The sequence below is a fragment of the Natrix helvetica genome (assembly GCF_964273705.1).
Source record: "Natrix helvetica genome assembly, chromosome: 15".
NCBI lineage: Eukaryota > Metazoa > Chordata > Lepidosauria > Squamata > Natricidae > Natrix > Natrix helvetica.
The window spans coordinates 10,567,671-10,594,472 of record NC_138565.1 but is presented as its reverse complement, the minus strand read 5'-3'; the positions used below and the strand labels follow the sequence as shown (position 1 = coordinate 10,594,472).

Genomic DNA, 26,802 nt, shown 5'->3' with positions numbered 1-26,802 from the left:
CAGTGCCCAAGGTAGGACACCTTACAAATGATTGTCCAGTCTATTTTTGAAAAACTCCAGTGAGGCAAGCTCCAAAAGGCAAGCTTTTCCATTGGTTATTTGTTCTCACGGAGAAAAAATTTCTCCTTACTTCTAGGTTGGATCTCCATCTGTTCATTCTTGTCCTACTCTCTGGTGCTCTGTAACTCAACCCCCCTCTGCTCTATGACAGCCCCTCAACAACTGGAAGGCAGTTATCATGTCCTCAAACTTTTTTTTCTTTTGGCTAAATATATCTAATTCTCCTTTACATTTGTTCCTTTAGACCCTTCACATCCTGGGCATAAATATTTCCATTCCTCCCCTCAGGACGGTGCTAAAGGGCAGAGTCACCAGCCATTCAGACCTCAGGGACCACTAAATTCATAATTTTAAATACCATGGACCACTAATATGATTTTAAAAAGATAAACAGCATTTAGTGTAATATAAACATGCAAATAATTTTTCTGAGGACCACCAAAATTTTCTCACAGACCACCAGTGGTCCATCGGCCACCAGTTGGTGTCCACTGCTATAGGGCACTGCGTACCCAAACAACTAGACACAGGGACAGTTTCTCTCTCTCATGACATCACTCTGAACAGCTAATTCTCATACAGTGTCTTATGTCTAAGTATATTTACCCATGTTGTATGGCTGTAGCATTATTACTACCCTTATCTTCTTATTGGTATTATTATTACTACTACACCGTTGCTTTGCATGTACATTGAGACAGTCTTCTCTACTGGAGACAAATTCCTTGTATGTCTAATCACACTTGGGTCAAATAAAGCATTCTATTCTGTTCTGTTCCTCTTCTCTATTCTTTGCTTTCTCATTCCCCCCTTTTAAGGCCATCCAACTAATGTTATTTTGTCAGCAAACATAGGCACCTTACTGCTCAGTTGTAATTTTAGGAGAGCTGCAAGGGATGTCCCTATTTGGGGCCTGAACTGCCTACGCAAATCTAGTCTCTGCTTCCCTTTTCACTTCTCAAGACTTTGATTGGGGCTTTGGTCCTGGGCTTTCTGGTGTGCAGAGAAATTCTGAAGATTCAGTGGGAATCATTCAACTTCTACAGAAGCCTTTTGATGTTTTTTTAAAAGAGCTTTGTGGGTGGTCATAATTAGTGATATGCATTTTTGCTTCATAATTTTATGGTAGGTCTTCTCCCCACTCCCACCCCAGTGGGCAAGCTTTCTGTTTTCTGAGGAAGTTCCCTTTGTATTTCTGTACTGTAAGGCCTTGATTGTGTGGCCAATTCTTGGATAATTCTCTTGATCTGTACTATATTTTCTACCTGGCCTGCCTATTCCCAAATTGATGGAGAGATTCGACGCCTCCTTTCTAAGTTCTTTTCCCCAGACCTTCCCTGACTTTTAAGAGATTCCTCTTCTGATATCAAATGTAGCTCTGTCCTCAATTTCCCATTTATACACATACGTACATTACGGCTGGTTGCCTTATGGTGACTACTTCCCATGAAGTTTTAGCAGCACTTGGCTGGGGGAAACCAGGCTGACTGGCAGGCTTAAAAGCAGTGAGTGTGAGAGGGATCTTGGAGTCTTAGTGGACAACCAGTTAAATAGGAGCCAGCATTTTTCTTGCCTAAGTGTGAGACTTTACTTTTCTCTACATTGAATTTCATTTTGTTAGATTGAACACTGGGCCCTACCTAACAAAATGAAATTCAATGTAGAGAAAAGTGACAAGAAAAACCAGAAGTACACATATAGACTGCGTGAAACCAGGCTTAATAGCAGGAACTGTGAGAGGGATCTTGGAGTCTTAGTGGACAACCAGTTAAATAGGAGCCAGCTGTGTGCAGAGGCAGCCAATAAAACCAATGAAATCCTAAATTGCATTAACAGAGAGATACAATCAAGATCAAGGGAGGTACTAATACCACTGTGTAAACCCTTAGTAAGACCACACCTAGAATACTGCATCCAATTTTGGTCCCCACACTATAAAAAAGATGTTGAGACTCTAGAAAAAGTGCAGAGAAGGGCAACCAGGATTATTTGGGGACTGGAGGCTTAAACATACGAGGAACAGGAACTGGGCATGGCTAGTCTAGGGAAGAGAAGGACCAGGGGAGACATGAGAGCATCTTCCAGTATTTGAGGGGCTGCCACAGAGAGGAGGGGGGGAGGTCGAGCTATTCTCCAAAGCACCTGAAGGCCAGACAAGGAACAATGGATGGAAACTGACCAAGGAGATATTCAACCTGGACATAAGGAGGAATTTTCTGACACTGAGAACAATCCACCCATGGAACTGAAGTTGCCTTCAGAGGTTGTGGGAGCTTCATCCCTGGAGGCTTCCAATAAGAGACTGGGCTGCCATCTGTCTGGAATGGAGTAGGATCTCCTGCTTGAGCGGGAAGTTGGACTACATGACCTCCAAGGTCCCTTCCAACTTGGTTCATCGGTTAAAGATGCCTGAGAAGGGAACTGCCGAAGGACCGGGACGAGAGAGCCTCCAGACGATTACAGGGCGACGCGGAGCTTCTGGGGCTAGGGGGAAAGTGCCGCGGGGTCGGCCGGAGCTCGCCCGCCAAGACCCCAAGCGAGGCCCGGCTCGAGCGGCGTCCGGCCCATCCGCATCTCGCCGCCGTCCCCGCGGGCCAGTCCGGGCATCGGGGGCGCTGGGAGCCGGCACTGGGCTGGGCCGGGGCGGGGCGGGCGCGGGATCGGGGGGGGGGGAGCGCCGGCCGCCCCTGCCACACAGGCAAAGCTTCGTGGCGCCCTCCACCCCCGCCTTCGGAGCGGAGGCGGGGCCGGGGGCTTTCCTCGCCGCGATTGGCCGCGGCCCCCCGGATTGGCAGCTCGGCTCCGTCGGCTTGACGCGGGGAAAGGGGAGGGGGAGAGGGGGGGGACCCGAAAGTTTGGCGGGGCAGGAAAGCGGGGCGACCTCACTTTGCCGAGCGGCGCCCCGGAAGGAGGTCGGGCGGAGAGAGGCGGGGAGGAGACGCCGAGGGGGCAGCGCAGTGCCCGGACCTTCCCCGCGCCAGCCGAGCCCCCGAGCCTCCCCAGCCGCGCGCCGGGCCAGCAGGCTGCGCAGGGAGAGAAGAAGCCGCCGCCGCCGCCGCCCATGGCCGCCTAGGAGGGTCCTGCCGGGGGCGAAGGGGAGGGGAGCCGCCCGCTTCTTAGTCCGAGAGCCTCCCGCAGCGCCCGCCGGTGTGGGCAGAGCAGCCGCCCCGGAGCGCCGCCGTCCCGCTTTGCGCCTCGCCCGGACCAGCCGCCGACATGGACACGCACACCCGGTGGAAACGGCGGAGCTGGCTGAAGCGGCCCGGGAGCCTGGCGCTGCTCCTGCTCGCCGCCCTCGCCCACAGCCGCGCAGGTAAGAGCGCCCCGGCATCCGTCCCGGGAGCCCCGCATCGCCTGCCGCCTTCCGAGGGGGCCAAGTCAGCGGAGAAGCCCCGAGCAACGGAGAAGGGGAGGGAAGGGGGGGAGCAGCGGTTCTTTAGGAAGGGCGAAGCGTCCCCCCCCCCGCAAGCCTTCGGGACGGCTCCTTTGAGCGGGCAGAAGCGGCGCCGGTGGCTGCACACTTTTTCCCTGGGACAATCTGGAGCTTTGCAAACGGGGAGGAACTTAGTCTGCGGACGGCCCCATGTGCTGCCTCGGCGCCTCGGGGGGACCCGGCGCTGCGAGTGGATGCGGCTCAGGCGCCTGTTCAAAAAAAGGGGGCTTTTCCTCAGGCCACCCTAGGCTCCCTTTGGAAGAAAGAGGCTCCCGATGTTTCTTTCCTATCTGCCACCCCGGATGGGAGGAGAACTGGCGTTCTTCTCTTCCAGCGCTGGGTGTGGATTGAAGTCCTTTTTTTACATTTTAAAGCTGTATTGCTATGGAAGTGATTCCCAAATGCTAAAATATGTCACTGTTAACAGCGGGGTTTTTTTTTTTTGATAGGATGCAGCCATATTTCTATACTTCTGTAGCAAAATCAATCAAACATGACATCATGACTGTTGCAGAATCCCCGGGGACTTAACACAGAACCAGGGGAGAGAACCAACCTCAAAAAATGATGGAAACAGAAGTAAACTGGGAAAATTCAGCACATTTGCTTGTTTATTCTGAGGCTGGCATTGGGGTTGAGATAGTTGGGTGAAACGTTGGGGATTAAACCGAGTTCTCTGCACTTGATGGAAAATAAAGGACTCATACCAAGGGAGGGGGGGTGTTTCCCAAACCTGAACCTCCATTTTTTTTCTGAGAACGAAAGAGAATGACAGGAGCCCCTGGATGTTCTGTGCAGGAAGTTCACGTGTGCATCTCGGCTATCGTGGCACCAAAACTTTACCCACCGTGCCAGAGAGAGAGAGATGCACAGGGCTCCGTGCCAGTGGAATCCCTGTTATGGCTCACTCACAGGTTGGTGATGCCACTCGGCTTTGCAAGCAAAGGCAGCTGACCTCGTAACTGGCATCTGTGTCCCAAGAGCTGACCTGTCAGGTTGTTTGCTGCTGGCCTGTTCTGTCTTTGTGTTTTGAGAGAGAAGCTGCCCGTAGTGCCCGGGTGCAGCTTGACAAACCTTGGGCAGCCAGAACTGCCTTGGTCGCCAGAGTGAAGGCAGAGCTGCTCCAAGACAGGCACAGATCTCGTGGGAACTGGGACCCACGAAGCGGCTTTGAGGGTCAGACTCCAGAAAGCTTTTGCACGTGTAAATGGCCAACTCCCCAAAGGACCTCCAGAATTTTGCCATCAAGTGTTGCAGTGAATGCTTCTTTAATATAGAAACAGTTTCATTTGAATCAGTTTTCCGTCTGAGTGTGCATTAATTATTTAGAGTTGGTGATAAAAGAAATGCTTACCAAGAAAAGGACATCTTTCAAAGGAATTGGGTGGTTTTGTGCTGTTCTTTAGGCCAAGGACTGCCAGCTGCCAGCTTTCTGGAAGACTAAGGATGCAATTGCCATAACCTATGGACACCCCCCCCCCCAATGGCTGCAAAGGCTTGGCTATTCTCTGCCTCATCGCAAACTGATAAGACCCTCCAGGTGGGTTCAGGTGTGCAGCTGTTCAGGGAAATATGGAGGCGCCAGCTAAGTACCAAGGCTAAGTACAGAGTATCTGAGCAAGCCCAGCCTCTCCCCCTGCTGTACCGTGTGGGAGCATTGGCACCCTTTCCAGCACTTGGTGGTACTATGATTGCCCCCTTCAAAAGGGAAGAGGATTTGTGTGATATCCCCCCATGATTTCATTGGGATTACTCAGCTCAGAAGTCTGAGCTCAGATGTCATACTTGCAGGAACCTTTTTAAAAATTTGGGCTCTCCTTCCCTAGCAGTCCTCGACTTAAGTTCAGGAAGCCCTGTTTTGTGTGTTTGTTGAGCTTTTGAATCCATTACTTTGCATGTCATGTGGATTTGGCTAATGGAAATCCACTTTGTTGAGAGATGAATGAATTACCGCATTGAATGAATGCATTTAGTACCGTGTTTTCCCGAAATAAGACTGGGTCTTGTATTAATTTTTGCTCTAAAAGGTGCATTAGGGTTTATTTTCTGACTAGGTCTTATTTTTGGGAAACACGGCACTAAATGCATCCATCTGGCTGGGGCTTATTTTGGGGTGGTAGGGTTTATATTATGAGCACCCTGAAAAAAATCATGCTAGGACCTATTTTCCAGTTAGGTCTTATTTTCGGGGAAACAGGGTAGTAGAATAGAAGAGAGCTGGAAGGGACCTTGGAGGTCTTCTAGTCCACCCTCTGCTCAGGCAGGAGACCTTCAGATGTCATCAATCAGTCAGTATGATGAAGTGAGAAGGGGAGGCAATTGTACCGTCGGCCGTGACAGGAGGAGGTCCGAGGGTCTCGGGGGCTTGGGTTGGGCAACAGCCCACCTTCCATCTTGGCCTGCAGATGAACCACAGCTGCCTTCTAACAAGAGCCATCGAGAGCTGTTCAATGTGCCAGGCCTCGTCCTGTCTTCCCTCTGCCTTCAGGAGGTTATCGTTGGCTGCGCCTGTGGCAGCAAATGAGAGACAGTAACAGATTTCATCCTGGATCAAAGTTGGGCAGGAATCCCAGCTTCCAGGGCTGATGGCCCGGGAAGGGATCAGGCGAGGATCTGGAAGGGATGGGCGGGAAGAACGCTTGGCTGTGCTCCGTCTCTCTCTCTCTCTTTTTCTTTTCAACGCTGGGTTTTTCCTGCCATGACATTCTTGCCCCTTGGCCTCCTTGGAGGCCTCTGGCTGGATCTGGAAAACCTTGGAGAAGGAATTCGTTCTGGAGTGGACGTCGGGATCCATTTTGCATTATACAATTCACACCAGAGATTTCAGAGAGCCAGAAGTTGTTTATTCTGGAGTTGGTGAGTGCTCTTTTGGAATGGAAGGACGGCCCCACCCGGCCCCGGAGTGCCTGGCTCAAGGCCGGCCAGCAAGTCTCCCAGATGCGTTGGGGTTGAGCCTGGGGGCTGCTTTGCTGCAAGAAGTCTTCCCCCCTCGCACTGCAGCGACCTGGCTCCAGGCCTTTCCCCGATCAGCAAAATGCGTGACGTAATAGTTCTGCGATGACTTTCCACCCGTGAAGTCGGGTTGCATCATGGGTCTTTGTCTGCCAGATTTTGCAGGGAGGGGGAAAAGAAAAGCAGCAGTTGGAAGAGAAAGGCCCTTTGGCTTTGGAAGTTGGTCATGCAGACTCTTCCTCCCCTGGTTGAGCATTGTTTCCCCACACCATGGCTGCACTGCTTCGGTGGATTTTGCAATGATTCTGGCCAGAGGCACAAGGGGCTGCTGCAGTGGTCAGCTGGGGACCCTCTCCACTTGGTGGTTCTTCTGCAGGGGAATGAGCGGATGCTGCATTTGGAGGGACCCCCCCTCCCCCAAGCAGAGTTCCAGCCTTTGGCATCAGTAGTAGGGTTTGGTCTGAGGCAGACGGTGGGCATCGGAAGTAGATCTTGTGCCATTTGCATAAGCTGCCTTTGCTACGTTCAGGCCAGCTTGAAAAGGGAGTGGAATGCAGAGGAACAAGGCTGGTTTTCTTCTTTGTGCTTCTGCTGTGTGCCAGAAATCCAGATGTGGCAGATGAAAGGCTGAGAGCAGGCGTGGATGTGACCTCCTACTCAGGAGTGGCGCTGTTGGCAGGAGAGTTGCCATTTTCCAAGGCCCCTCCAATCCGTTTGCCTCGGGAGCATCGTATAGCAACAGTCAAGGGCACACAGCTTCCAGGGAAAGCAGCTGGCCAAAATGTTTTCTAAAGTGGCTGCGGGAGGACGTGCAGGCCAAGATCTCTGGTTAAGATTGCCTTTCTTAGATTAAAAATGTGTGTCTCTCTGTGTGTGTGTGTCAGAGTTGTTTCTGTCCCTCTTGTCTTGAGGGTGTTGAAAGAGATACCTGGGGTTTTATGAATAAGTGCAGCAACAATTAGAGGAAGTCTTGATCCACTGGGCCCTTCAGTCTGAATGTCTACGGAGGTTCTCAGCCATCCAGGTCCTGGTTGTCCCAAAGGTGCTTTTTTCAAGAGACAATTGGACTTACTGGTTTTTCTTGGAAGACATTTTGCTTCTCATCCAAGAAGCTTCTTCAGTTTCTTGGATGGGAAGAAGCTTCTTGGATGAGAAGTGACATGTCTTAAAAGAAGCCTGCTCTCTCTCAGGGCTTTCCCTGGTCAAGCAAAATGTGTGATGTAATAGTTCTGCCTTGACTGAAGCTGAAGAAGCTTCTTGGATGAGAATTGAAAGTCCACTTGCCTCCTGAAAAAAAAAGCCCCTTTGGGACCCTTCAGTCTAAGCTCTTCCAGGGAAACCAGGTGGCGTCCTTAATTCGCAATACTGAGCCGGAACATGAAGTGCCAATTATAGCCTTACCTGGAAGTCATGGGGTTAACTTTGGGAATCCCAGGGGTGATGTTGGTGTGGTGAGGGTCAGCAGGCAGAATTCCCAGCTGAAGCTGCTTATTGTGCTTGTAACTGCCAACCTGAGAGTGAGAAGAGGACTGGCTGGCATAAAGGGTCGAGCTGCTGGCACTCCTCAAGGGAGTCTTTATAACGTCTGGGTGATTTTACAGGAGCACAAACTGGGTGGGTGGGGGACTTCTGTCGAACGTGGGAGGCCAGGGCCACATGTGAAAGCTTGACTAATTGATTTATTGCTACTCATGCCTCTGCACAGGGACCTTCTCAACAACTGGTGGCCCCTGCTTAGAATTAAATTAGGGTCCATGGCACTCAAGGGAGGTTGGACCTAGTTCTCCTGTGGCTACTTAGGGATTCTAGGCTGGTCCCTCTTTTGACTCCACCCCAGGTTCTGCCATCTCTCCTACAGTTTCCAGGATGTGGATCCTGCTTTAACCCAAATGTAGACCTTATCATGAATGGCGTCTTAAACGCAGGCCAAAACGCTTTTCTGCCCTGTGTTGCATTTGTAAACAGACATAGCTGAACTTTCCGTGACATTTGCTTTCAAGTAACAGGCTGACTCACAGTGCCTTTCAGTGGGCAGGCATGTACGGCTGCTGCTGATGTTGGGCAGCCTCCACCAACTTGCCCCTCTCCAGATACATTGGGAATCTGGCTCATTGGCTTTGCAATGGAAGCACCATCTTATCTGGAGGACATCAGACAGCGGAAGAGGCTTTGGGTAGGGTTAGAAAAAGATGTGGAGACTCTGGAAAGAGTGCAGAGAAGAGCAACTAGGATGATTAAGGGGCTAGAGGTGAAACATATGAAGAACGGTTGCAGGAACCGGGCATGGCTAGTCTAGGGAAGAGAAGGACCAGGGGAGATATGATTGCAGTCTTCCAATATTTGAGGAGCTGCCACAGAGAGGAGAGCTATTCTCCAGAGCACCTGAAGGCCAGACAAGGAACAATGGATGGAAACTGACCAAGGAGAGATTCAACCTGGAAATAAGGAGGAATTTTCTGACGGGGAGAACAATCAATCGATGGAACAGAAGTTGCCTTCAGAAGTTGTGGGAGCTTCATCACTGGAGGCTTTCAAAAAGAGACTGCACTGCCCTCTGCAAGAAATGGTGTAGGGTCTCCTGCTTGGGCGGGGGGGGGTTGGACTAGATGACCTACAAGGTCCCTTCCAACTCTGCTAATCTGTTAGAGTAACTGAGTCTTGGAACCTGGGAGAGAACTCCAGCAAACCTCCTGGGAAATTGATAATGTTCTGCAGAAAATTCAATCTTGCTTACAAAAACAGGACATTGGACATTCTGAGAATAAAGCCAAAACTTCTGAAATGGTTCATTCTTTTTCCTTGATATTCAACAGAACTTTTTTCTGTCTTTATCTTCATGGAAAGGTTCATTTGCTTTTGACTGTTCCACATCCAAACTATGACATTTGCAACCAAACATTCCTGGCTAATTAGAATCGCAAAGAGGCTTCAGTGCTTTTTGGCTTTTGGCCCCCTTCAGTTTCCCAATGTCTGGTGGTTCTCTTGCTGTTGGCCGAGCCCGTCATTCCTGAGAAGCAAAGTGACATCTGTCCATCCCTCAGCTCCAAAGCCAAGAGGGAAGTGATTCCTAGATGCCCCAACTAAGAGCTCGATGTGAGAGCCGGCACTGAGGTTGCAGCCCTTCACAACTGGGCTGCTGGGCAGACATTGTGGAAGGTTGGTGACCTATTAGTAGTGCTGGCCCCTTTTCTCTCTTTGACAGACAAGAAATGTCTTGCAGAAAGTTTGGGTTAGCCAGCAGTGGCAACCTGTGAATTACTCCTCATGTGCAATTGAGAAGCTATTTTAGCAGGCTTGGTGGGGTTTTAGATTAGATAAGATTAACAGAGTTGGAAGGGACCTTGTAAGTCATCTAGTCCAACCCCCTGACCCAAGCAGGAGACCCTACATAATTTCTGATAGAGGGCAGTCCAATCTCTTCTTGAAAGCTTCCAGTGATGAAGCTCCCACAAAGTCTGAAGGCAACTTCTGTTCCATGGGAAGATTGTTCTCCCTGTCAGGAAATTCCCTCTTATTTCTAGGTTGAATCTCTCCTTGTTCAGTTTCCACCCATTATTCTTTGTCTGGCCTTCAGGTGCTTTGGAAAACAGCTTGACCCCCTCCTCTCTGGGGCAGCCCCTCAAATACTGGAAGACTGCTGTCCTGTCTCCCTGGTCCTTCTCTTCCCTAGACTAGCCAGGCCCAGTTCCTGCAACCGTTCATTGTATGTTTGAGCCTCTGGTCCCCTAATTATCTTGGTTGCTCTTCTCTGCACTTTTTCTAGAGTCTCAACATTTTTTTTATAGTCTAGTGATCAAATCTGGATGCAGGATTCTAGGTGTGGCCTTACTAAGGCTTTATAGAGTGGTAGTAGTACCTCCTTTGATCTTGACTGAATCCCTCTGTTAATGCAATTTAGGATTGCATTGGCTTTTTTGGCTGCCACCACACACTGTTGGCTCCTATTTAGCTGGTTGTCCACTAAGACTCCAAGATCCCTCTCACAGTCACTGCTATTAAGCCTGGTTTCACCCAGTCTATATTTGTACTTCTGGTTTTTCTTGCCTAAGTGTAGGACTTTACTTGTCTCTATGTTGAATTTCATTTTGTTAGGTTCAAGAAAACCCAAAAGTACACTTATAGACTGGTAGAAAACAGGCTTCAAAGCAGGAACTCTGAGAGGGATCTTGGAGTTGCATGGCTGTCTTCCTCATCTGACACCTGTAAAAGAACCGGAAGGAGGAAGTAACGGTTGCATGTCAGAAGCCCTGTCTCCTGAACTCAGACCTTCTCAGCAAGGGGCCGCCAGTCGGAGTTCTTGACCAGACATTGCTCAGCCAGAGTTCCAGTCCTGTCTGGAAAGACGAGGGTCACTGTCTCAAGTTGTGACAAAGTCTGAGAGTCCCCGGGCTTTTCAGTATCTATACTCTCCGCCCCTTCTCAGTTTAAGCAAGTGGCCGAAGCCCACATTGAATCTCAACCTCAGCCTGAACCCAGGTTCCGAGTATTCAAATTTGTTAAATACATAAATAAGACAATATGAGTTGCCTATATTTATTTGTATATTCTCCCCCTGGTGCTGGCCAACTCAATCCTGACTCTGGGTGGCTCCCAATATTATACAAATAAATAAATTGAAATGTTGTGAGGGAAAATAGCACTTGCCCTGCCAAGCAGAAGGTACCCAGAATGTAGGAAAAGATTAAATAAACCTGTGGGGCATAAAGTAGATAATCTAAATGGAATATCCAGATATCAGGGAGCTAGGACATCTCTGAGTTCCAGAGGGTGGGATTCCGACAGTGGGAACAATCCACAATCCATGGGACAGAAGTTGCCTTCGGAAGTTGTGAGAGTTTCATCCCTGGGAACTTCCAAGAAGAGACTGAGCTGCTCTTATTGTTTCCAGCACACGCATGCACACCGGTCACTCGGTCTTTTGGTTTCTGACACGCATGTGCGTGCAAAGACCAGCTGGCCACCATGCATGCATGCATGCACCAGAAACTGGAAGGTCATCTTCCCAGTGCATGCATGCGCACCGGGCGGCTGTTCTTCCGGTTTCCAGCATGCACACGCACGGTCCTGCTTTGGCACTTGGTGCCCAAAAGGTTAGCAACACTGGTGTAGGGTCTCCTGCTTGGGCGGGCGGTTGGATTAGGTGACCTCCAAGGTCCCTTCCAAATCTGTTAACCTCTGTATATAGATGATGTTCCACATGAACTGCCTTCTGGCCACCAGATGCTCCCAAGACTCCCCTTCTAAAGCCTAAGCCCCTCCACTTGCTTCAGATTCCACCTCCCATCATCCTTTGTCTAGGGTGGTTGCAGTCGATAGGTGTTGACCTCAGTCACCAAACGAAGAGAGCGCGAGGTTGGGAAGCCTCCTGACCCCGATGGGCAATTCTTACGGGCAGGTTCCCTTCACCCTCCTTTGGCTGAGAGGGAGCCAGGTTGGCCTTGATGGTGGGAAGGATATTCGTCCCTTGATGTTGCCTCTGGGATCTTCAAGACTCTTCAGGCTGATAGATGCCAGGCCGGGAATATAACTTCATTATTTTGGAGTCTTTGAGACCCCTTGAGGAGAGCAGCCTCCATTTTAAAATCAATACAGGTAGTCCTCGACTTACGACCAAAATGGAGCCCAAAACCTTTGTTGTCAAGCGAGACAGTTGTCAAGTGAATTTTGCCCCACTTTACAACCTTTCTTGACACGGTTGTTACTGCAGTTTTTAAGTTAGCGACATGGTTCTTAAGGGAATCTGGATTCCACATTGCCTTGGCTTATTAGAAGGTCTCAAAAGCGGATCACGTGACCGTCATAAGTGTGAGTCAGTTGTGCCTGAATGTTGACTGCGTGGCCATGGGGATGCTGCAATGGTCGTAAGTGTGAAAAACGGTCATAAGTCACTTCTTTTTCAGTACCGTTGTAACTTTGAACAGTCACTAAATGAACCGTTGTAACTCAAGGACTATCTGTACAGGGCAGCCAGCAGCAAGGAAGGCCTTGTCGGAGGAGGCCTGCTCCCTGCTTTTGGAGGGGAACAGAGCCTGCAGGGTGATCCTCGGGCTAAACTGCGGAGGCCAACAGGATGGGGCTATAAAGTGAGTTTGGGAAGATGCCTTAAGCACAGAAAAACCCGCATGGAACCCTAAGAGATTTAATAGATTAAGAGTTGGAAGGGACCTCCCCAAGCAGGGGACCAGCCATCATCATCATCATCATCATGTGAAGGTACAGATACAGATTAACATAGTTGGAAGGGACCTTGTAGGTCATCTAGTCCAACCCCCTCCCATCCAAACACGAGACCCCATGCCATTTCTAACAAATGGCAGTCCAGTCTCTTCTTGAAAGCCTCCAGGGATGAAGCTCCCACAACCTCTGAAGGCAAACTGGTCAATTGGTTGATTGTTCTCACTGTCAGGAAATTCCTCCTTATTTCCAGGTTGAATCTCTCCTTGGTCAGTTTCCATCCATTGTTCCTTGCCTGGCCTTTGGGTGCTTTGGAGAAGAGCTTGGCCCCCTCCTCTCTGGAGCAGCCCCTCAAATATTGGAAGACTACTTTCCTGTCTCCCCTGGTCCTTCTCTTCCCTAGACTAGCCATGCCCAGTTCCTGCAACCGTTCGTCGTCTGTTTGAGCCTCCAGTCCCCTCACCATCCTGGCTGCTCTTCTCTGCCCTCTTTCCAGGGTCTCAATACATGGGCACATCTGAACGATTTGGAAGCTGCTTGACAGAATCCTGTTGATTCGTTATCCTCTGAGCGTATTGAAGGGAGGTCTTTCTCCAGACCAAATGGGACCGAATGGAGATGCCTTCTGCAGGCGTCCATTCAGTAAGTGGAAATGGGTCATGTCTGAGCTCCTTCCCCAGAGATCAGGACAGCCTGGGCAGAGTGGTTGTGTGTATGTATGGTGTGTGTGTGTGTGTGTGTGTGTGTGCTGATGTTAAGGGAGCAGCCTGTAAGATGCTGCTCCATGATGGGCCTGAGCCCCCCGATCCCAGCAACAGGGGCAGGAGGAAATGCAGTGGGGCAAAAGGATTTCTTTTTCGGCCAGCGTGCTCCTTTCTGGCACTGCTGACTTCACAAGAGTGCCAGGGAGACGGCTGGTGTGAGATGATTCTTGCAGGCTGTGTGTAATCAAACGGGCTGTTTTGATTGAATGGCTCCTGTTCAGAGGCTTTGTATTTGGCAGGCCCTGTCCTGGAGGTGTGGATGATGGGTGTTTCTGCTGTCGGCTGATCAGCCACATCTCAGGGTGCCATTGCTCCTGAGGTTCAACACAATTGCAGAATTGTAAGATTTCTTCTAGAATCAGATTAAGAGATTAACAGAGTTGGAAGGGACCTTGTAGATCGTCTAGTCCAACCCCCCTACCACTCAAGGAGGATTCCCTACACCAGTGGTGGGCAACCTTTTTTTTCAACTGAGCCAAATCTCGCCAAAACAACGATTGAAATTTATTTTGAGCGCCACATTTTTAAAACCGAAAATACATAGGATGGTACACTGTTTTTAGTTTCAATAAACTCTGGCATTTGAAGCACGCAAGTCTTAAAGCTGTCAAGTTGCAAGACCCTCGCACCCCCAACCCTTTAGGAAAAAAAAACCCAGGGTCTTCAAACCTGACAGCTTGAAGACTTGTGGACTTCAACTCCCAGAATTCTGAGAATTGAAGTCCACCAAGGGCATCAATCATATTAGCCCAGGGATCTGCAAAATTGGCTCTTAAGACTGGTGGACTTCAACTCCCAGAATTCTGAGAATTGAAATCCACCAGTCTTAAAACAGGCAACTTTGCAGACCTCTGTGTTAGCCCAAAGCCTGGCGCTGGGCGGGCCTTGCTCCCCCATTGGTGGAGCCCCAAGAAGCGAGGAGGGAGAAAAAGAGACGGAGGCACGCAGCGTGATCGGCTAATTTGCTACTGCCCGCCTGGCTCCCCGGTTAGATTTTTGCCTGGAAGGGGCGGGGGGGGGGGGAAGCACCTTAGCCTCCGTCTCTTTTTCTGCCTCCTCGCTTCTCGTCCCCGCCCGACTTCAGGATCCTCCCTAATCATTGTGGATCGAAAAGAAAAAAGGGAAAGGGGCGCTTGTTTTGAAGTGCCTGAGAGGAGGGAGGGGAGCGGGCGCCCGGCACACAGAAGAGCCGCATTAAAATGTGTAAAGAGCCACATGTGGCTCGCGAGCCGCGGCTTGCTGACCACTGCCCTACACCATTTCTGACAGATGGCAAACTTCACTGCCAAGGATGGGCCACCCCCACATGCTAAAAGAGCCCTTTTGGGGGGTCTAGGAAGTGATCAGGAGTCGAGAACATAAATCTGCACTTAAACAACTTTCTCAAAATATCCTCCTCCCAAATCACTTTGGTTCTTGGCTTTGACCAAAGGGCATCAGCAGCTGAGAATGGACATCCCCAGAGAACGCTACCTCGATCTGGAGACTTCTCCTTGGGATTACAACTGCATTGAATCACAGGTCTGTGCCCTGAGGTTGTGCTTGTAGCCAGATGTACCAGAGGCCACGATTAGCCACCGGGGGTTCAGATTTCTGGGTTTCTTTTGGGGGTTGTCCTGGTCGGTTTGAGAAGCTCAACAGTTGCCCAGTTGGATGACCACCATACGAAGTTGAGTTGCTTGGGAGGGTTTGAACTATGTGCTCCAATCAGGGTGTGGCTTCCTACAATGCCATGTTTATTTATTTATGAGATTAGTTTTTTATGACATTTAAAAAAAAATAACTCAAGGAGGCAAACATATATCGTACTCCTTCCTCTTCCTATTTCTCTACAACAACCCTCTGAGGTAGGCTGGGCTGAAAGAAGAACTGGCCCATGACTTTCATATGGAGGGTGAATTCATAACCTCCTGCTTCCCCGCCTGGTGCCTTTACCACTAAAGCAAATTGATTCTCTTTGTATTTTGCTGCATTTTTCATTTCTTCCTTAGCCAACGTTCTACTGTCCTCATGTGCATTTATGGTGATCTCACAACTGAGGCATTCTTTAATAAGGATGGGGAAATCTGTACTACTTGGCAACTTTATTTTACAGCTTTTGTTACTGGCTCAAATTTGATTTTTGGAATTTGATGTTTTTAATAGTTTGCACTGAAAATCACATTCATTTTGGTGCACTTAAACCTTTAAGTGCATTTTCTTGACAGTTTTGTCTACTGTGTATAACGTTTGCAAATATTTGCAAACATAATGTAATTTATTTTGCATATTTGTTCAGAATATGTGTAGTTTTTGTGTGGATTGTTCCTGAATATGCATTACAAAGGCACATAACAATTTTGGGATAATTCCACATTTTGAAAATTAAGTTTTGGTTTGTGTACCAGGTTTTTTTAAAACAAAATGTGCAATTAAATGCTTACTTTTGGTCTCCCATTGCTAATCTGCACTGAGGTAGAATATGTTTTGTGGTTGTGGTCCATCAAAAGCTGCCATGACATCCAGGACAAAGCCAGATTTGACACCCAGGCTGGGCTTCTAAATACATTTAGGCTTAATTTCTGAGCCAAACTGCCTGGATCTGTTTGCTGGGATGAAGCTTGGTGCAGATGTAAGACCATGAATGGAAAAAATGGGCCACCTTTGGATTTTGCAGGCCATTCCTCCCGGCAGTTGAGAATGGCTCAGAGCTGGCTAAGGCCTCCTCTGTCCTCATCCAGGCAGAAGAGGGTTCACCTCACTCGATGACCTCCACCCCTTTCAGCTCCATTTCTCGGGATTGTTGTGACGGCTTAGCAGGCTTCCGGCCAGGGCCAGGGTGGCTTTCTTGGCAGGCTGCCCGGTTTTGCCCTCTGCTGCTCAGTGCCCCTCTTGCCCGCGCTTGAATCAAGCAGTTGAGAGGGGTTGTGGATTTGACGGCTTTGTCAGTTCTCTTTTATCCGGAGGTGACTTCTTGCATCCTCACAGTATTAGTTGCGGTACTAATTGCAAGCTTGGTCAATGTCCACTTCTTCGGCCAAGACAATACAATACAATACAATAGTAGAGTTGGAAGGGACCTTGGAGGTCTTCTAGTCCAACCCCCTGCCTAGGCAGGAAACCCTATACCGTTTCAGACATATGGCTATCCAACATCTTCTTAAAGACTTCCAGTGTTGGAGCATTCACAACCTCTGGAGGCAAGTTGTTCTATTGATTAATTGTTCTAATTGTCAGGAAGTTTCTCCTCAGTTCTAAGTTGCTTCTCTCCTTGATTAGTTTCCACCCATTGCTTCTTGTTACCAGTCATGCAGGGTTGGGTGGGGGTAATCTCGAGATGCAGGCATTGTAAATATCGTTGTTCAGCCCATGCTTTTTTTTTTTTATATTCATAAACATTTTGAGTACAGTGCATTGTCAGGGTAAATCTTTCTACAGGAAAGAAATAAAGGGATACACACACACACACACACTCTCACTCATATACTGGTAACAATAGTAATAATGTAAGAGAGTAGTTTTAGCTACATTTCTCTTTATATTGGTTTATTTATACTTCTGTTGATTATATTGGCATATTCATAATTATGAACCATCTTTATATTTAATTCATATATAGCAGTGATCTTTCTTCATCTAATTTCTACCTCTAACCACTCATAAAATCTATTCCATATCAAGTAATATCCTGTGTCTTCTTTACCTTTTGTTTTTAAAGTGAGCCAGTCCCTCTCGGCACAATCTAACATTTTCTGAATGACATCCTCATCTGATGGGGGGTTCCAACATTTTGCAAATACAATCCTTGCTGCTTTCAATACATGCAAAACTAGATATGTCGTAATCCTCTGGCATTATGCCCAATAGAAATGTTCAGCCCATCCTTGAAACAGCTGATGAGGAAGTCTTGTGGCCAGTTGTTGAGCCTGCATGCCAAGTCACAGATGGTCTTGATGCGATCCCTCTCTTTGCAGTCAGCCAGGGGATCCTTAAATCACCACCGGAGCTCCGCCATGAAGCGATTAAAGTCCCTTAGCTCAAGGGCATTTTCATGGTGAAGCATGACCATCCGGTGAGCGGTGGCTTCTTCAAGCACCAGGGTGATGCTCCTCATCAACTGGTCAGCATGGCCAGGTTCTCCGCCTTCCTCCTTGTCACCATCGAGCTCTTCCAGCTCTCATCACTGGGGTCTGCACCCGCCACAGATGAGGGTCACTCCCTTGGCCCTTCCTTCCCAGTGGTCCTTCTTCCTGATGCCTATGGACCACCTGCATCTTGATGAGTCCCCCAGGCCTCAAGTCTCCTCTGTCCACCTGGAGAGGTCCAATCTTTACCTGCTTTGACCTGGTCCTACTGTTTCCTGCCCCCCAACGTCCTAGGATGCTCAGGGGGAAGACTTTTGGGTCCAGCTGTTCAGGTCTGATGTGGATCTGGAAGTTGATAGCCTGGTTTGTGTGGGATCCCATCAGATCAGCAGGAGTTGCCTTTCAGTCCAGCTTTTCAGAAGAAATGGCCCTGTAGCTGCAGATCCCAGAAGGTAGCTCCCTCTCCCTGGGCACCTTCAGAATCAGTGGGTTTTCATCGATTCCAGATGTGGTTTGAGTTTGCCCTCCCTCTGTGCCCAGCGTTCTGCCTCTGACTTGCTGGCTGAGTTCAGAGTCAAAGGCTGGGAAGAATGGAGGACTCAGGACTCAGGGCGTGGAGGCCAAGAATGAAGCCATGGGGTTGAGGGGGAAATCAGTAGGGATGGAGGGGAGAAACAAGAAGTGAGATTGAGGGAGTGAATGTCTAAGAGTCTGAAGGGACAGGTGCCCCAAAGGTTGTTCTTCCTTGAATTAGATGTTGTGGTAATGGAGTTTAAGGTCTCCAGCATTTGGTGTTAAGATTTCTTGAGTACAACATAAATAGAATTATGTTACATAACACTGGAAGTTTTTCAGAAAATATTGGATAACAATTTGTCTGAAATGGTATAGGGTTTCCTGCCTAAGCAGGGGTTGGACTAGAAAGACCTCCAATGTCCCTTCCAACTACTCTACTTTACTCTACTCTACTCTACTCTACTCTACTCTACTCTACTCTACTCTACTCTACTCTACTCTACTCTACTCTACTCTACTCTACTCCACTCCACTCCACTCCACTCCACTCCACTCCACCCCACTCCACTCCACTCCACTCCACTTGGAAGAAATAATTTCACATAAACCTTCTGGGCAGTAAATCCTTTGGAACTCACAGGACTTACAAAATAAATTCCACGAGAGCATGTACAGAAGGTTCTCTTTAATGTTTCCACTGAAAATTGAAAAGAGATGTAAGTGAAATTATTTCCATGGATTCTTTTCCAGAAAAGGCATGGCTAAGTTTTATTTTATGAGGGAAATACTGCACCTTAGATGTTCCACTTAGACTTGAGGATAAAAGCAGATGGTTTCGACATCACAGGAAAACATTTCAAGAAAGAGTGTGTTATTCTCCAAAATAAATAAATAAATAAAATGACATTTTTGTGGCAAGACATAGAGCAACAAAATGTAGCTTAATAATTGGAAACAGCTCTTCTCTGAATAAGTCAGTAGCCAGCCTTATCCAAACCTCTGCAGGAGCTGAGAGAGGAAGAGAGATCAGGAGAAATTGAGTTAATGAACCCTAGGGGTTCAAGCCGATCTGGTTTGGTTAAAAAGTGGCAATAATATCACCCTCTGGTTTTACTTACATCCTGCTTTTCTAACGTATCTTGCTCCGGTCAACAACAGTACAAATGTCTATGGAAATTCTCAGTCGTCCAGGCCACGATTGTCCCAAAGGTGTTTTTTCTTCAAGAGGCAACTGGACTTTCTGGTTTTTCTTCAGAGACGTTTGGCTTTCTCATCCAAGAAGCTTCTTCAGCTCTGAAGTATGGGCCCAAAATACCTTCAGGTTTTCTGAAGAAGCTTCTTGGATGAGAAGGGAAACGTCTTCAAAGAAAAACCAGAAAGTCCAGTTCAAGTTTCAAGTTTATTCGATTTATAGACCGCCCCCTCTCCCTGAAGGGACTCGTTGACTCTTGAAAAACACCCTTGGGACAACCCTGGCTTGGATGACTTTGGCCTAGGTCTGAATTTGGTACCCCTGATTATATCCAGATTCAACTTGGATGTTTTCTGTAGTGCAGAGGTTGAACCAAGTCCTGCAGTGTGGAAACACTGGCTGGCCATGGTTCCAATTTGAAGGCCTCCTGTTTCTGGTAGCCATTTTATTCATCCTGATGGCTTCAAAGCAGGTCATAGAAGGTAGAATAATGGTTGGAAGGGACCCTGGGGATCTTCTAGTCCAACCCCCTGCCTAGACAGGAAACCCTACACCACTTCAGACAAAGGGTTATCCAACATCTTCTTAAAAACTTCCAGTGATGGAGCATTCACAACTTCTGAAGGCAACTTCTGTCCCATGGGTTGATTGTTCTCACTGTCAGGGAATTTCTGCTTAGTTCTAGGTTGCTTCTCTCTGATAAGTTTCCATGTCTTACTTCTTGTCCTGTCCTCAGGTGCTTTGGAGAATAGATTGCTGTCTTCTTCTCTGTGACCTCAAGTACCAGAAGACAGTTATCACATTAATTCTTCTTCTCAACAGGGTAGACATGCCCAACCCCCTCAACCATTCATCATATGGTTTAGCCTTTTATCATCTTTGTTGCTCTTCTCTGCACACTTCTAGGATCTCAGAATTGTTTTTTGTCCTGTGGTGACCTAAAGTATATTCGGTATACCAAGTGTGGCCTGACTAGGGCAGTATAAACTGGTATTATTAGTTCTTATGGTCTTGATTCTTGATGCAGCCCATGACGGCATTGTCTTTTTTGGCAGCCACAGCACACTGCTGGCTTATAATTAAATGGTTGTCCACTAGGAGTCCTGGATCCCTGTTATAGTTACTACTGTTGGGCCAGGTACTACCTATATTCTGTACCTGTGCATTTGGTTTTTCCTCCTTAGGCTCAGGACTTTACTTTTTTCCTCACTGAATTGCACCTTGTTGGATGGGGCCTAATGCTCAAGGTATTCTGAATTTTGAGTCTATCTTCCAAAATGTCAGCAATTCCACTCCCCCCCCCCCAAGTTGTCATCTACAAATTTGACAAGTTCCCCTTCTGTACTCTCTTCTAAATCATTTATGAAGATGCTGTATTGGGCCTAAGACAGAAGTTGCCCACTGCATGCTTCCCTCCATGTAAAATATTTAGAAATAGAACTAGAATAACAGAATTGGAAGGGACTTTGTGGGTTTTCTAGTACAAACCCCTGATTAGGCAGAAAACCCTATCCCATTTCAGACAAATGGTTATCCAATCTCGTAAACATTTCCAGCGTCTGAAGGCAAGCTGTTCCACTGATTAATTGTTCTGTTAGAACAATTTCTCTTTAGTTCTAAGTTGCTTACAAGTACATCTACATGTAGATGTAGTCCTACTGAGGATTATACTTTGAGTGTGGTTGGTCAGATAGTTATGAATCCATTTGGTGGTGACGCTGTCTATCCCACATTTTTCCATCTTACCAAGTAGTAGGTTGTGGTCTACTTTGTTGGATGCCTTACTGAAGTCCAAGTACTCTGTGTCCACAGTGTTTTGCTGGTCCACTAATTTAATCACTTTCTCAAGGAAGGCAATAAGTTTTGTCTGGTATGATCTGTTTTTAACAAACTCATGCTGTCTTCTCTTAATCCTCTAGTTCATTCCTAGGTGTTCCCAAATGTATTGTCTGATTATCTTTTCCGGGATTTCCCCAGTTATTGATCTCAAGCTGATTGGCCAATAATTTCCTGGATCCGTTTTGTTCTCCTTTTTTTGTAGATTGGTACAATCTACACGATCTCTTTACCAGTCCTCTGGTCATTCCCCTGGATTACAGGAGCTTTGGAAGTTCACATTCAATGCCTCCTGGGTTATGTCTGCCAGCTATAGGAAGATTTTGCTCAGAGGTACAGTAGAGATGAAAAGATAGGTGGGCAGATGGGCAGGCAGGGCTGTCTGTTTCTCTCTCTCCAGCCTATTCTGTTCAGACGTGATGCTAAGAGAAGGAGACTATTTGTTGCTGTGGGTTGAATATGGAATCCTTGGTGTTGAGCCTTTATTACCCAACTGTCAGAGTTCCAAGTAAAGCACCCATAGAAAACAGAACTCAGAGGCAGGTAGCTTCCTCAAAGAACAGTTTATTGGATACTTCATATTGGCACAACTGGTGAAAGCCGACTCTGAAATTTCCTGCGGCTTTCACCTGATTAAAAGTAAAAGTGGCCCCCACCCCACCCCAAATCACTGGTCATGCTGTCCAATCCAGGTGCTGACTGGTTGCCTGGTTACTTGCTCCTCCTCTGGCCAGCCACCTGTGAGAATGTCCTTGGTTCCCACAGGAACATTTTATTGTTTTGACTACAAACCCCCATCTAGCTATTTCCCCCCTCCCTCTGTTATGTGGCAACTCTGAACTCTCCCAATGGCTTCAACCAGGTTCACTTCAGGGTTGACACCAACTAGGTAACATCACCAGTGCACTTCTATATATTTATCTAGCTGGGCACCAAAACATCTGCAAAAACAACAACCAAGCTCAGAGAGCATTAAGAACCCATAGATATGGTCCTCCTGAGTTCCAAAGTCATCCACAAGCTATGGCAGCCTACAGATAAGACAGAGATGTGGGAAGAATCGTGGCTTTGACCACATTGCCTTGTGTGGAATTTCATCTCAGCCTTCCTGGAGAAGTAGGAATTGAACCTGGACCTTTTTGGCAAGGAGAACTGAGGGAGGAGAAGGCTTAATCAGGTGGTATCAAAACACTGAAATAAGTGAACCCTCTTGGCCAACTTTATGTTTGGATCCTCGCTTCTTAGGACATTTTCCCATGTAGTCTTCAAGAAATGGAAGAAACTGGAAGTCTTTAAGAAGATGTTGGATAGCCATTTGTCTGGAACGGTATAGGGTTTCCTGCCTAGGCAGGGGGTTGGACTAGAAGACCTCCAAGGTCCCTTCCAACTCTACTATTGTATTGTATTGTAAATGCACCCAATGCAAGAGGGGAATGTAATCTGGCTGTGGTGGAACAACCCTTGAGATCTGATGTCAATTTTTCTTCCGATAAAGAAGAGAGCCAGAGAGGGACTCTGGAGTAGAGAAAGGCAACAGGGTGGGTAAAAATGGATGATTTTTAAAAAATGGATTTTTAAAATTTAAATCGGATTTATTTCATCTTTATCAAATTTATTTTAATAGAATGCTTTTGGAGTAAAAATCTATCTAAAGATATTTTTCTATTTAAGATACATTAATATAGTTTACACAGCATGAAACGGAGCTTAGTTATGTAGCATGAGTCTATCTATTCTGCAATATCGGGACTGTCAGTGAGTCAACAGGGGCTCAGAGGAGGAGCTGCTGTGGGACAGAGGTGACAGTGGCTCTTTAAACATTATGATTTAAATTGAGTTGATTTAAATCAAGCCTTTTTATTAGTGATTTAAATCATGATTTAAATGATTTAAATCATGTAAATCAAGTCGATTTACATCAAATGCACCCTGGAAAAGCAAAAGAGTAGTTAGTGCGAGTTTGTTACAAAGACCTGCAAATGGGGAACAGCCCGGCAAAAAAGTCGTCTGCTTATTTTTGGGCTGCAACCCCTCCCCTCCCAAGAGAGAGTCCCCCCCTCCCGTTTTCTACAGGCCAACAAGAAGGGAAGCTTTGCTTGGAGAATGGATCTTTCCACCCGAAATGGGGAAGGGAGAAAGTCAGTCCAGGAGAGGAGAGGCACGCAGGACTTTCTGTCAACAAGCGATGCAAAAACTATCCAAGAAATACCTTTAAAAATAGGGCGTCTGTTAGGTTTCTCTAAGCTGCAGCATTCTCAAATGTCGCTGGAGCCGCGTTCGGGTTTTACGCAGAGCACATCTGGCAGTCATTTCAGGAAGGCTGAGTCAGCAGAGGGCTCTGCGCTGGCACAGCTGCCCCACAATCCTGTTCGCTTTGACCGTTAGCGGAGGCGAGGTTGTAAGTGAAGCTTTCTGATTTCCTTCCTGCGGGTGTTGCTTGGGGTCTCTCAACACAGGGAGAGGGACCTGGCTGGGAATTGAAAGTGGACTCGGGACCGACTTGGCTGCCTCAACTGTGGACAGAACCAGGCGCCTTCCAGGTGGCAGAGGGAGCCCTGGCGGCCCCAAAGGCCGTGGTTGCGGTCACCTCTTCATTTTGTCCAGCATGAAGAATGGCCATCTGGACCTAGTTGGGCTTCTCTAAAAGTTACATTTTTCAGCCCGAAAAAGAAAAAGGATGTTGCAGCATGTTGACTCTTGCTCCCCTCCATGGCAAGGAATAATATTTTGGGGCGATATCGTGGTGCACCCCTGAAGCAGCCTCTTCTGTGCAGTCCTGGGCACCTGGCGCTGCTCTGAGATGGAAGCTCATCATCATGGAAGCTTTCAAGAAGAGACAGGGCTGCCATCTGTCAGAAATGGCCCTGCCCTGCTTGGGCAGAGGGGTTGGGCTAGATGACCTTCTCTTCCCACTCTGTTAATCTGAAGCAGAGATGGTGGAGGCTTTCCCAGGGGCTGAAAGGCTTTGAGGCAACCTCTTGCCAATTTTCATGGAGGAAAAAAGGCAAATGCATTTATTAGGTCACCCAGATGGGAGGTTCTTCTATGTGGCCTGGGGAAAAGCAGTGGCTGAGGCCACAAATATCAGAAGAGTCCTTCTGAGCCTGCTTGGCCCGTGGTCCCAGCCACGACCCTTCTCTGCACCACCTCTGGGCCACGGGAAGCCCCCTTTGCCCCAGGAGGACTGAACCAGCCAGAGGCAAGCCTCCTGAAAGGCCTGGCTAGAGGGGTTTTTCCCCAGCAACTGTGCAGGAGGGTTTTCTCACATTTAACGTTTCTGCTATGGAGGATGGCTGATGTGGCCTGTGGCCCTTTGATGATTCTGTGGGATTTTCCCCTTCATGCTGTAAACAGAGGCAAGAGAAGAACCAGGCCTCCCTCCTGTGGCAGATGGGACTGGAAAGGCCTTAACTAACATGGATGTTGGCTCCTCATCTTCCTTTCTCCATTTGAATTTTAGAATAGAATAGAGCTGGAAAAGACCTTGGAGGTCTTCTAGTCCAGCCCCCTGCTCAAACAGGAGAACCTGTATCATTTCAGACAAGTGGCTGTCTAGACTCTTCTTAAAAATCTCCAGTGATGGAGCGCCAATGATTTCTGGAGGCAAGCTGAAATCTCGCACGCTTTTGCCTCAGATCTTGCTTTGCTTAGCTGCTGTCTTTTCATAACCAGTAAAAGTACTCTTAATTCTGCAAAATGGAGTTAAGTGGTTTCTTTCTTGGTTGCTGAGGGAGGCCGGCTTGACAGTTAGGAAGTTTCTCCTTAATTCCAGGTTGCTTCTCTCCTTGATTAGTTTCCATCCATTGTTTCTTGTCCTGCCCTCTAATGCTTTGGAGAATAATTTGACCCCCTCTTCTTTGGTCTCAAGTACTGAAGTACTGCTATCATGTCACCCCTAATTTGTCTTTTCTTTAGACTAGCCAGACCCAAAAGTTGCAGGCGTTCTTCCTATGTTTTAGTCTCCCGGCCTTTGATCATCTTAGTTGCTCTTCTCTGCACTTTTTTCCAAAGTCTCAACATCTTTTTTGTAGTATGGACACCAAAATTGGCTGCAGTATTCCAGGTGTGGCCTTACTTGGGTTTTGTCAAGTAGCACTAATACTTCGCCTGATCTGGATTCTATGCCTCTGTTTATACAACCCAGGATTGTATTAGCTTTTTTGGCTGCTGGCTCCTGTTTAAGTGATCGACAAGTAGGACTCAAATGTCCCTCTCACTGTCCCTGTTTTAGAGCTTGCCTGCCTGCCTACATCCATTCTTTCTTCTAATGAACAAGGACCTTAAGACCTAACCTCAAATAGGCCTAAATGATGGGTCCACTAATGGGAGAAGATGGCAAGAAGGTGATGGGCAGCAGTGAGAAAGTTCTTAATTCATTTCTGCATTTGTTTTTACACAAAAGGAAAAAAATAGTCCAACTTATTAAAAGCAGTCTCATAGGAGGCAGAATAGAAAGGCAAATCAAAACAGGAAGAAAATAGAAATGGAACACCACTGTAGAGAAGTTCAAATTGCTGGGACCAAATTATGTATACAATAGTTCTATTGGTGCAGTTGGTTGGCCATTTGTGAATCCATAGGGTAGCGATGCTCTCTATCACACTTTTTTTCTTTACCTTAGCAAGAAGTAAGCTGTGGTCTACTTGGTCAAATGATTTGCTGAAGTCCACTATGTCCTCTGCAGTTGCCAAAAAAACCAATGCAGTCTAGCTGCATCAACTAAGAGATAATATCGAGGTCAGGTGAAGTATCAGTATCACTTTGTAATGTCTTGATAAGACCACACATGAAATATTGAGTCCAGTTTTGGTCACTATGCAACAAAGATGTTTAGCTCTTAGAAAGAGTGCAGAAAAAAGCAACAAAGGTCACAGGGGACCAAAGGATAAGGTATGCAATGAATAATTGCAGGAACTGTGTATGTCTAGCACATCAAAGAGAAGGACGGGGGTGACATGATAGAAGTCTTCTGCTAGTTGAGGGGATGTTACAGAGAAGAAGAGGTTCAACTATTCATCATAGAACATCGTAGAACATAATTAGAGTTGGACGGCACCTTGGAGGTCATCTAGTTCAAGCCCCCCACTCTAGCAGGAGTCTATTATTTCCAACAAATGGCTGGGTAGTCTCCTCTGGAAAGCCTCTAGTGATAGCGCACCCACAACCTCTGAAGCCAAACTGTTCTCACCGTCAAGAAATTTCTCCTTAGTTCTAGGTTGCTTGGTTAGTTTCCATCCATGGCTTCTTGCCTTGCCTTCTGGTGCTTTGGGAAATAAGTTGACCCCCTTCTGGAATTAAGAAGAAACTTCCTAACAGTGAGCACAATTAACCAATGGAACAGCTTACCTTCAGAAGTTGTGGGTAACTCCATCACTGGAGGCTTTTAAGAAGAGGCTGGACAGTCACTTGTCTGAAATTGTTTAGGGTCTCCTGCTTGAGCAGGGGGCTGGACTAGAAGACCTCCAAGGTCCCTTCCAGCTCTGTTCTGAATTTGAATTTATCTTTTAGCCTCCAGTCCTGTAATCATCTTGGCACTCTTTCCAGATCCCCAACATCTTTTTTATATTGTGGTGACCAAATCCTTTTCAAAACCTTGTTCAAAACTATTCCCCAAAGTACAGTGCTTGTGTGTGAGTGTGAGTAGTGTGGAAGCTTCAGCTAGAGACCCAATCTGGAAGTAAGGAGGACTTTGCTGATGGTGGAATGCCTTCCCCCCTCCATCACAGGAGGTTGTCAAGCAGAGATTGGATGGACGGCCATTGGTCTGGCATAGTATGAGATCTCCTGTCTTGGGCAGGACGTTGGACTAGA

At 47.4% G+C, this 26,802-nt stretch overlaps 1 protein-coding gene across 1 annotated transcript in view; it reads left to right on the top strand.

Moving 5' to 3' along the window:
* Positions 1-2,914: 2,914 nt before the first annotated feature.
* Positions 2,915-26,802, top strand: part of COL5A1 (collagen type V alpha 1 chain) — a 207,323-nt gene continuing 183,435 nt past the window's right edge. The window contains exon 1 of the mRNA XM_081967084.1: positions 2,915-3,373. Coding sequence (XP_081823210.1) covers positions 3,277-3,373 — 97 coding nt within the window. The 5' untranslated portion in view covers positions 2,915-3,276. The remainder of the gene's footprint in view (positions 3,374-26,802) is intronic.